General features: G+C 35.5%; 4 protein-coding genes across 12 annotated transcripts; 3 read left to right on the top strand and 1 right to left on the bottom strand.

Moving 5' to 3' along the window:
- Positions 1-424: 424 nt before the first annotated feature.
- LOC104754404 (wee1-like protein kinase) lies at positions 425-3,671 on the bottom strand. The gene is made up of 10 exons (XM_010476595.3): positions 3,097-3,671; positions 2,839-2,899; positions 2,676-2,742; positions 2,095-2,358; positions 1,948-2,015; positions 1,746-1,855; positions 1,592-1,632; positions 1,344-1,489; positions 891-1,244; positions 425-791 (listed from the first exon to the last, which is right to left on the bottom strand). The coding sequence occupies exons 1-10, from the start codon at positions 3,366-3,368 to the stop codon at positions 708-710; spliced, it is 1,467 nt and encodes a 488-aa protein (XP_010474897.1). The 5' UTR covers positions 3,369-3,671; the 3' UTR covers positions 425-707.
- A 396-nt stretch (positions 3,672-4,067) lies between these two features.
- Positions 4,068-7,068, top strand: LOC104754400 (uncharacterized). Of its 9 annotated transcripts, none has more exons than XM_087495157.1 (14): positions 4,068-4,170; positions 4,266-4,296; positions 4,397-4,473; positions 4,684-4,723; positions 4,823-4,881; positions 4,970-5,104; positions 5,226-5,361; positions 5,499-5,776; positions 5,864-5,989; positions 6,080-6,213; positions 6,307-6,407; positions 6,486-6,577; positions 6,681-6,811; positions 6,915-7,068. In XM_087495157.1, exons 1-14 carry the CDS (start codon positions 4,147-4,149, stop codon positions 6,979-6,981), a joined length of 1,431 nt encoding a protein of 476 aa, XP_087351283.1. In that variant the 5' UTR covers positions 4,068-4,146; the 3' UTR covers positions 6,982-7,068. The 9 variants fall into 9 exon arrangements, 3 of the variants coding, with proteins under 3 accessions (XP_087351283.1, XP_087351285.1, XP_087351286.1); XR_015586739.1 differs by having other exon boundaries at positions 4,093-4,170; positions 5,508-5,776; positions 6,085-6,213; XR_015586742.1 differs by having other exon boundaries at positions 4,093-4,170; positions 5,508-5,776; positions 6,065-6,213.
- Positions 7,069-7,546: 478 nt separating this feature from the next.
- Positions 7,547-9,004, top strand: LOC104754399 (glutathione S-transferase F4). The gene is made up of 4 exons (XM_010476583.3): positions 7,547-7,644; positions 7,773-7,915; positions 8,228-8,276; positions 8,357-9,004. The coding sequence occupies exons 1-4, from the start codon at positions 7,575-7,577 to the stop codon at positions 8,827-8,829; spliced, it is 735 nt and encodes a 244-aa protein (XP_010474885.2). The 5' UTR covers positions 7,547-7,574; the 3' UTR covers positions 8,830-9,004.
- A 422-nt stretch (positions 9,005-9,426) lies between these two features.
- Positions 9,427-10,878, top strand: LOC104743127 (glutathione S-transferase F6-like). Its single transcript, XM_010464239.3, has 3 exons — positions 9,427-9,943; positions 10,025-10,073; positions 10,241-10,878. The coding sequence occupies exons 1-3, from the start codon at positions 9,794-9,796 to the stop codon at positions 10,666-10,668; spliced, it is 627 nt and encodes a 208-aa protein (XP_010462541.2). The 5' UTR covers positions 9,427-9,793; the 3' UTR covers positions 10,669-10,878.
- The last annotated feature ends 400 nt before the right edge of the window (positions 10,879-11,278 follow it).

Raw genomic sequence — 11,278 nt, 5'->3', positions numbered from 1 at the left:
TTTTAATGATTCAATTATTTATTATTAATTTATTAATTTAAGATTATGAAATTTATGGGATTTAATTTAGGAAAAGTAAATAATGATAATCTTTCACTATTTTGGAATTATATATCAGTTTAGTTTGTGTTGACTTTTTTTTTTCTTTTCTTTTCTCTTGTGATAATGATAAAATTAAAAGGATATTTTAAGAGTTTTAAATAATTATTTTGTTTATTATTAAAATTGACGAGGTTAGTTTCATTTTATTTTCATTCCCTTACATTGACGAGTGACGACCAAAAAAATGAAAATAAAATGAAACTAGTGTAAAATTACTAGACTTTTGTTCAACAACTAGAAGAAAAAGTTTATAAACTAATCATTATAATAATTTCAACGTTTTGTTCCACCATTATGTGACCTATTATTAGACTCAACAAACAGATTCAACTCAGAATGGCATTTGAGACGGAAAATAAAATATGAAAAATTACAGTTCCCAAATTCAGTTCCACAAATATACAGAGAAGCCATAAAATTACAACAAAACCAACAACGTTTTCAATTCAGTCTTTTTTGGTTAGCCGGATGGTACACCTTTTTACGCCAATAGTTTCCCAAACAAAAAAACTGGTGCATGGCCATGGACCAATACCCTCCTCAGATCGAGATCATTGGTACCATAATTTACAAAATTTAGTTCTTCACATCTGAGAGTCTATGAATCAACCTCGAATCCTATCGAACATGGGATGATCCAGCAATTCTCTAGCAGAAGGGCGGCGCATAGGATCACGATCCATCATTGTCTGTTTACAAAAACATGTTAGAAATTCTGTCTTAACTGCTATGTTCCGATGCTCGGGACTGCCATGAAACACACATAAGTAGGATAGCAACTAACGTACCTTAAGCAGTTGCTGTAATTGTAACGAATGACCAGGAAGGAGAGGAAGTTTCCCTTCTTTGATATTAAGGGATTGGCTTCTTGATTCTGTAAGAGGAGATCCTCTAATCAGCTCGTATACCGTGACACCTAAAGAGAAGATATCGACCTTTTCAAGGTGCTCATAGTCTTCGTTTAGTATTTCTTGAGGCATGTAACGTGCATCTCCTTCTTCTACTGGTAAGCTTTTGTCCAATCGCGTGGCACAACCAAAGTCACCGAGCTTGCAAACACCGTTCTTGATGTATATGTTGTCTGGTTTTACATCTAAATGAGCTATTCCTTTCTCATGAATAAACTGTAATGCCTTGGCTATCTGTAAGAGACATAGTACAATGATATGTAGATAAGAATTCTCAGTTCTCAAGCTTCTCTCTCTACTTGATTTTACATGAAAGTTAAAGTAAGTGTTTACCTGATGCATTATCACCAAGATTTCTCTTTCTGAGACCTTAAGAGAAGATTTCTTGGACAAGCTGTGATCACATAGTTCCAGTTGAATGTACAATTGCTCATTTTCAAACCACGAGTTGTAGTATCCTACTACATTTTCATGAAACCCTACAAACAAAATATGATAGAAACGGGTTAAGGCTACACTGATCTTAGCTTAGAAACAGGGTATAACATAATAGATTCAGGACAAAAAAAGACTGTACTGACCTAGAGCGGCAAGAGCTTGGACTTCCATCATAGCTTTACGTCTGCAAAAACTCGATAATGAGTAGTTGAACAAAATGGTCCAAACAAGATGAACTTTTTCTAAAGCAGATATGTGTCTTTCTCTTACTATAAGAAAACTACAGGAAATATATACCTCTCTGAATCTAGATGCAACTTCCTTGTGCTGTGTTTCACAGCATATAGGCAACCATCAATTCTCTTTAACACCTTAAATACACGACTGAAATTTCCAACACCAATTTGCTGGAGAAACCAAATCAAATTACGTAAGAAGAAGCAACATAATTCCGTCATCATCATAATTCCAAGTTAAAAGACCACCATTCGATGATTACCTGAATTTCATGAAAGTCCGTGAGATATCTTGACAAGCCATCCCCAGTTATACTTGCAGGGAGAAAACCTGCATAACAACAATATATTTTACTGAAGAAGCGTTTCAGGAAATTCTTGAATTAGAAATCTAGGGACAAGAAACTTACCTGCACATTTTGATCTCTGATATCCGAAAGGATCAGTAGCAGTCTCAGACTGATTCATCACATACGGATTCTTGAGGCAAGGGGGAGGCATAGCCCGATACCGCAGAGCAACAGCAGTCTTTGAAACATATCCAGTCCTCTCTGTTTGATTATCTTGGAGTTTATCCATCATGACCTCATCTATGTCAGTATCATCATTCTCTTGTTCATCTACTCCATTTTTAGAAGACCAGGTAGAATTCGAAGGATTCAATGTGAAACTTTCTGCAATAAACACAGAAATTTATTACCTGAGTGATAGAAAAAGAACACCTCACCAAAACATCAAATCACTAGATAACCACACTGTGAATCTCAAAGCAATAAAGACTTGAATGTTGGATAGTTGTTGGTCAAACATAACTCTAGTAAGAATTGTATCACACTCCTCTGAAAACTATATCTTCGTTCCATGTAAAGGCCTTATTTTTATTCATGCTAAACACAATTAAGGATTAACTTCAAACTCTCTGAATCGATTAATGGCTACTCATTCTCTAGATAAAGATATCTTTGGGACAAAGAGTGAAAGAAAAGCTTACCCTGGCGACATCTTTTGCTTTTAACTGTATTTAGTTTAACAGGAGACCTAGGACAAGGAGAATGATCCTACAAACAAAAAGGAAATAAAAAAAAGATAAACTTTAAATTTGAGACATTAATAAAATCAAGGAAAAAAAGTCAAGAGCTTTCTCTCAATTTCACCTCGCTGATGTCTAAACCACTCATCAAATTCTGATTGTCCGGTGTTATATAATCAGGTGTGCTGCAAAATAAATCAGAAAACGAATCATTAGTAGCTGAGAGATTTCACAAATCAAAAGGCATCATTTTGTAAATCTCTCTATAAGACATTTTTTTTTTCAGAACTTGAAATCGGAATATTAACCAATCCCAAAGATGCTACTGTACCCAGAAGATAACGATAGATCTCAACTTAGATATATAAAGCGAAGATTTTACCAGAAGAAGTCTTGGCTGAGAATAAAGTCCTTCTCTGCGCAATTGGTATCAGTATCAGCCGAACCCAACTGATTCCGAAGCTCCGACGAGTCCGCCGACGACGGAAGATTCGACGGCGGACAATTTTCGAATGAAATCTTCCGAAACTGACCAAAGTGAAGAAGAGAGTGTCGCTCCAATGTTCCTTCCATCTTACGAACCTTCTTCGTTCTTCTCGTTCCTAGGGTTTTACTCTTCGCCAACAGTGTTCTTCCTCCTTTCTTCTCGAACATGACGATTGAAATTAATTTTTATTTTTTGGGTAAAGAGAAAAAATAAGTGAAATAAATAAATAAATTCAAAATTTGCGCGCTCGAGTCTTTTAGTGTTTCGAGCTAAATTTTTGGGAGTAATCAACTGTATGAATGTCTACGGTACACTTCTATATAATTAATTTAGAATCGGTCGATCTTATGGATACTAGTGTTTTGTTACAGATAAAGTAGAGAGGTGCAGTGGATCTTCTGTAGAGCGTATCATGTAAGCTTTGGTGTGTCTTTAATAATAATATTTTTTTCTATAATATAGCACTACCACTTTGGCCTTTGGGTATGATGCAGTGTATTTAAAATATTCAACTTTTTAAAGAAATAATCAATGTTTTAAATGTATTCCCAAATAGTACTAGTATTTTATGTTAATTAATTAAATTTAAAAAATTTGTATTTTTTATTGGTCAACCAATTAAAAAGTTATCATATACATTTTCTTCCAAAGAAAAAAAGGAAGATATTAACTCTAATTATGATTAAAGAAGACCAGTAATTAATATTTTCTAAAAAAAATTAATTACATTATGCCAATGAAAAGTAACAACATTTCATATTCTATCCATTGGGCTACAATGTGAATACAAAATGTGGGAGTATCAAAAACAAATTCTAAAATATGGGACAACTTTATTGCATTGGGCCCATAAAAGCCCAATTTAGTAAAACAAACTGATAAGTGATAAGTACTCTCGGGCAACGCCGGTTAGACCGGCGAGATTATTTTGAATGCTGACGGCGAATGTGGCGGCGAAGTAACTTACCGGTGACTATCTCGTATCCCGTGTGAATTGTTTACTTCTTCTAGGAAATTCATTTGATTTTCCTTTTTATTTTGCTATTTCCTTGTTGGATTTTCAGGGGAATTTAGATTCCGATCAAAGCATATCAGGTGAGGATTGCTTTTTGTTCATAAGAAAATTTTCGCTTTCGAATCTTATGTTTTTTTTGTGTCTAAAGAGTGATTCTCAAGCTGTTGTTTGGTCTTTTAGAGGAAGAAGAAGAAGAGCACATCGATGTTAGTTCGGGAGAAATTGATATGTGGCCAAGTGAGAATGCCAAGGAAGAGGTATAATGTTATATCTTCATCATAATCTGGGTTTCTCCAAAATTAGGTTGTATTGACACACTGTTTTGATCTGACTTGAGAAATAACATGAGAACTTTTGATTTTGGTGATAAACCTGATTATGTCTCAATAAAATTGTTGTGGCTTGAGTAGGAGCTATAGGGAATTATATTGTAGTTTTTGACCATAGCTTGGCTTCAATATTTTTAGGGGGGATTACTACTTCAAACAAAGCTCGAAAAACTCATAGGTAATATATATGTATATCCAGTTTGTGGTCAGCATCTTATAAGTTAGCCTAAATGATTTAGGGAAGTGTTTTCATAAAGAGCTTCTGTGGTGTTTCCAGGTTGTGGTGAACAAAACAATTATGCTAGGGAAACCGGTTTTGTGTCTCTGGAAGCAACTGTGAGTCCGTTTTAAAATTCTCTTGTGCAGCTTCTTGCTCCTAGGAAAATATGGATTCTAATTGTGATGGGAGATTTTTATTCTTTAGATACGGAAGATATCATCCTCTCTTGAGGATGACGACGTTGATGTTCCTGATTCCCCTGAGGAGAGTTATCTTGCTTCTTCCAGAAGAACAAGATTGGTATGCGTATCTGCTCAGGAAAGTGGGTCAGATGATGAGGTTATCATCTAATCTTCAAATTTTTTGGGTTCTTTTCATGACATCCGAATCTGAAGTCTATTCACTCGTGCATCTTGAAAAGTTCTATATTTTTCGTAATGATGATTATTGTTGCCTTCAGATTCAACATGACGACCAACAGGTGGCAACGTGGTCCACTATAAGTAAAGAAACCAAGTCACTAATCCATTTGAATGGTAACGCTCCAGTCTCATCATCCCATCTATCTGGATTCAGGGCCAAGAGAGGTAGTAAAGGTACTGTTTCGTTCAAAACTCTGGTATCTTTACCGTAGAAGTTAAAGAACGGGCACCACGAATTAAAACTTAAAGAAACAGATTGTATGTGGATAAATTTCTGAAATTTCTGAGTTAGGTTTCTAATATCTCCTTAGTTATTAAAGATCATGTGAGGCCAAAATTTTCGTTTCACTCACATACTCCTGGAGAAACGTTATCCAAGATAAGTGATATGGCTGAAGATTTTGAGCCTGCTGCTGATGAGGCCATAGAAGAGGATCCAATTGCTGAATGTCCCAACGATTTTGATGAAACATCAGAAAGCAGACAAGGTATTTCTGTTGCTGAGTCAAGAGAGGTTCTGCATGGGTTCACTGAGGTTTTAGACATTCCTCCACATAAGATTAGACTGATAAAAAGAACCTCTAAACTGGTAATTTTGCTTATTCAGTGGATTAGCAATTGATTTGCTACTTTGCTCAGTTCTTTGTTTCATTTGGTGGCCTCCTTTCTGTTCCAGCACAACAGACATGAAAGAAAATCTCAGAAATTTTCTCATAAGGGAACCTCATCTAACATTCAAGATAGTGATACTGGTGACGAGCTACCTGGACCCATGGATTGTGGATCATCAAGCGATGATGAGGTTTTTTGCTTTCTTCCTTTCTTGTGATTTGGGTAATTTCCGTCTCCTCAGCCTACAATCAAATCCAAATAATAGTGTTTTGTTGCATAGCCTAGTTATCAAACCCCAGTGCCAAACATTTTCAACCAGAAGAAACAATTTGTTGGAGACCGGTTTGATGAAGCAATAAAAGCTTCCTCTTTGAGCAAGGAAGGTCTTTTGTTCGGTTCACCTAAATTATCAGGGTAATCTAACTCTCAACACCTTCTAGGCACCACGCTTAAAACCACACAAATGACTTAACATCAAAACCTGTTCGTTCTTGCATCAATTTTCAGTGGCTCTAGTCTATATGGCAAGCTACAACAGATAATGAAACAAGAAAAAGAGACGGAGATGGAAATCACGAAGAAATTGCAGGGGGGAATTGGACAACCAGGTAAACCTGCTTTGTAACTCCCATATAAATAACATCTAGTTCATACTTACGTATACCTCATTTTCCATTTACTCTCAGATGCGTCAAGCTATGTTGATGTAAAAATCATGTCAAGACACTTGGAGGGAAAGCTTGTCGTGTGCAAATGCTCTGTTATTGACCTTTTTGGGGTTTCTCCCTCCATCTCTTTTTCACACATCAAATGAAACTGCTTCTTTGAATATCTATCAATCAGATTGTAAGCACTAATTCACATTTGTTTTTTTTGTGTAGGACTCACTATTGCTCAAGAACACACAAGCCCTTGCCGCCAACGAGACAGAAACAAGAGTTCTCTTTAGTACAAAAGTTTGTGCGGATGTTGATATCGAAATAGGGAACTGTATCCGACTATATGCGCCATGGTCAGTTTATTTGATTCCAGTAGTACTCTTTAGACTCTTCTTATCACATGTCTGAAATGTCACTTAGCTCTTTTGTGATGATAGCTTTTCAATTTCTCAACAGGAAGGAATTGGAAGTGAAGAAAAGCAATGATGTGGTTATTTTGTCTTCATATTTCTCAAGTTTGTAATGTCAGTCAATATGTTAAAAAAAAAAACTTGCAAATAATTGTATCACAGCGTATAAAAAATGAGAATTAAAGCTCTGATTTGAGAAATAGCAGAATCTTGGTAACTTAAATGAAAAACGGCAGAAAACTGGATTTTTTTTTTGTGATCAAACTTAAGTAATTAATGTGGTAAGATTTTAGAACCTAAAGACTTAAAATGATTATAAAAAAAAAATCTTGTTGCAATCAACTAAATTTGAATATGATGAAATCTTGTTGCAGTCTAAGAATTTTTTTTGTCCAGTACTAAATTTGAATATGATGAAATTGTTATTTAGTGTAATAACTAACAACTATAACTATATAATGATACATAAAGGAGATTAAACAAAAAAAATAAGGTAGATACTTAGTTTAAGTTGTGCCACAGGAACAAATTATCTCTTGATACCCAAGAAAGGTGGACTCTTTACGTGCATCCCAGGAAAAATAAATAAATCAAAATGTTACTCTTTTGTATTGCAAAAGAAAAGGCATATAAATTTGGTGTATATAATTGGGTTTATCGAGGAGCTTTACATGCAAACACAAGTCTATCATCTATAAATATATATATGGACTGCTTACAGATAGTGTTCAAGTTATTGCCAAACTGGAAGCGTGAGGCAGAAGTAAAAAAGATCGGTAAGATTAATAGTATTATAGGTTTTGATTTTCAGTAATTTCTTCCTAGATTGACTCCAAGTAAGAATAAAACAGGATGCGTGGTTTCACATTATTCTGATTTTGGTTTTCAAAATTCTTCATTGCAGGTTACAAGGTTCATGGCGATCCTTTCTCAACCAACACAAGGCGTGTCCTCGCTGTTCTCCATGAGAAAGGACTCTCTTACGAACCCATTACCGTCAAATTGCAAACCGGTGAACACCAAAGTGAATCTTTCCTCTCTCTCAACGTAAGTGATTATATCGCAGAATTGAAAGATTAGTATTTCAAGGTGAGACTACACAACTGTAAAGTGATGATAGATTAATGTGAAATACTAATTTCAGATTTATCATGGAACTTGTCACACAATGTGCATGTTAAATCTAGGTTATATGCTCCAGTTCCACTATCGAAGTTATAATCCTTTTATAGATCGAATGATTAACACATACATGAATTTGTTATGTATATATAGCAAGGATTTGATTCTCGCCTAGGGGTAATTACTTACTTTTAACACAAGGATTTAAAGTTTTTAACAATGATGTTATTGATGCAGCCATTTGGTCAAGTCCCCGTTTTTGAAGATAGAAATATTAAGCTGTCCGGTGAGTTCTTACACACTAATCAACAACAACCTGACCAAGACTTTTATTTAGTTAATGGATTTCATTTTTTTTCGTTCTAGAGTCTCGGGCCATCACACAATACATCGCATATGTTCATAGCCCAAGAGGCACACAGCTTTTGAATCTTCAAAGCCACGAGACAATGGCGATACTGACAATGTGGATGGAAATCGAAGCTCATCAGTTTGATCCACCCGCATCGAAACTCACTTGGGAACAAGTCATTAAGCCTCTCTACGGTCTAGAGACTGACCATACGGTTGTCAAAGAGAACGAGGCTAATTTAGAGAAGGTTCTAAATGTCTACGAGAAACGACTCCAAGAATCTAGTTTCTTGGCTTGTAATAGCTTTACTTTGGTTGATCTCCATCACCTACCAAATATACAATACCTTTTGGGAACTCCAACGAAGAGATTGTTCAAAAATCGACCTAAAGTGCATAAGTGGGTGGATGAGATTACGAGTAGAGAGGCTTGGAAGATGGCTTGCGATCAAGAGAAATCTTGGTTTAATAAGCAGAGGAGGAACTAAATAAAAGCAGAAGTAAAATTTGTGGGTCAGTGTGTATGGGTCCTTTGTAAGCTTGTGTTGTTTGTTACGTGCAGTTATATCTTGTTAAGATGCTTCATTGCTTTGTATTTGGTTTGTAAAATATGTTTGATGTAGTATATAAATAAAGAACAAAAAAGCATCGTTTAAGAGATAATATGGATTTGAAAACCTTTTAGAATACACAACGACAAACCAAAGGATAAACATGCACTTTTTCATAATTAAACTTTTGCAAATATCGGTGACTAAATTCTCAAATTCATGTCTGAATGGTATAACATTCCTTTTGGTCCTATTAGAGAAATCGATCGTACTTAGTAGAATATAGTAATGTATATCTTCATAATGATGATGGTTAGTTAGTTTATATAATTCAGCCACCAACATGATTGATATTTTTGACCCCTAGTTTGGATATTGTCGAAAGTGTGAAAGGGAGATTCTTAGCTTCATTTAATGTTTTTTAAAAAATAAATAATTCATCCTTCTAGAGAGTGAAATATCTCTCGTGAGACATCGACGACAAATCTTCCCACTCAACGATCTAAATAATCTGAACATCCAACGATCAAACGTGAACTCAAACTTTGACTAGTAGATGAATGAATGACTACTCTTGTGGTCGTTGTCATGTGGTGGTTGTTTTTTTCTCTCATTATAATGTTTTTATAATTGATATTAACGTCATACTAAACTTGAACCAATAGAAACGGCGAATCATACACTACTCAGCCTTGACTTTTGAAATAATCCTCTTTAACAAATTCAGAGTATTCAAGCTTGGTGGCGCCGAGGATTTCGTTTTGTTTTTTGTTTATTCACTAAGTTACTCTGTTTCGGTTGTATAAATAAACTCCCCCATTAGTGTATTTATTTTCATCAAACACAAAGATCTCTCTACTACTCTAATACATCTCTAACAACACCAAAAACAGCATTTAACATGTCAGGAATCAAAGTTTTCGGCCACCCTGCTTCCACAGCCACGAGAAGAGTTCTCATCGCCTTGCACGAGAAGAATCTCGATTTTGAGTTCGTTCATATCGAACTCAAAGATGGTGAACACAAGAAAGAGCCTTTCATCCTCCGCAACGTGAGTACATATTATACTGTCAGGACTTTAGATACTGTACTACTGAGTTTGGTCTGAAATTCTTGAATATTGTTTTTGCAGCCTTTTGGCAAAGTTCCAGCCTTTGAAGATGGAGACTTCAAGCTTTTTGGTAAATCAGCAAAACACTTAACTTTAGTACTAGACCTAATCTATTACGAACTTGGTTCGGTTATGATTGTTCAATCTTGGTTAAATCTCTCAAATTATGTTTTTGATTATTGCAATTAAAGAAACCGTCTGTAACACTTTTTTTTTGTTTTGTTTTTGGTTGGGCAGAATCAAGAGCAATTACTCAATACATAGCACATAATTTCGCAGACAAAGGAACCAACCTTCTCTCAGTCGGCAAGGACATGGCCATCGTAGCTATGGGCATAGAAATCGAATCGCATGAGTTTGACCCAGTTGGCTCAAAGCTTGTTTGGGAGCAAGTCCTCAAGCCGTTGTACGGTATGACCACAGACAAAGCCGTTGTTGAAGAAGAAGAGGCTAAGTTAGCCAAAGTCCTCGATGTTTACGAATACAGGCTTGGTCAGTCTAAGTATTTGGCTGGTGACCACTTCACTTTGGTCGATCTTCACACCATCCCTGTGATTCAGTACTTGCTTGGTACTCCAAGTAAGAAACTCTTCGACGAGCGTACACATGTCAGTGCTTGGGTTGCTGACATCACTTCTAGGCCTTCCGCTCAGAAGGTTCTCTAAGTGAAATCCAACTGTTAATCAGCAGGGATTGATAAAAGTGGCGATGACCTGATTGCCCAATTATCATAAACTCTGTGTTTCTTTTTGTGTGTGTTTTCTCTTTTCGTGTGTACTCTGTTTTTCTCTGCTACCGAGTGAGTGATTGGTTTGAATGTAACCTTCAATAAAAGAAGTCTTTAATGAATAAAAAAAATTATCTTCGTTATCTTATAGTTAAGCTACTAATTTAGTGTTGATCTCATTCTTGAATATTGACTTTTTTTGTTCTTCCAAATCTTGAAAGTTGACTTGAGACTTACCTTTTTGTTTGCATTGTAAAGATTGAAACTGACCGTTGACTTTTAAATGCTTCTTAACTACTAGTGTGTATTTTAAGTAGCATATTCAGACAAAGACACTTCTGCTACTCATCAAGTTACTAATCCTATTCGTTAATTGATTCCAAACCTTCTGTGATGATGGCAAGCTTCGAAGTCCACGATGTTAATTATATTTTTGGCGTAACTGGCACCTGTAAACGTTCATAGATCATAATATTGAAAGAGATTGGAAGTTGAATATCCTTTTCCGGAATAAAACAGAGCAACAAATACAAAAACTAAGCGTTTCT

This window comes from Camelina sativa, chromosome 17 (genome assembly GCF_030686135.1).
Source record: "Camelina sativa cultivar CO46 ecotype springtype chromosome 17, ASM3068613v1".
Taxonomy (NCBI): domain Eukaryota; kingdom Viridiplantae; phylum Streptophyta; class Magnoliopsida; order Brassicales; family Brassicaceae; genus Camelina; species Camelina sativa.
Note: the sequence above shows the minus strand (reverse complement) of the source record. Positions and strands in the feature narration are given on the sequence as shown.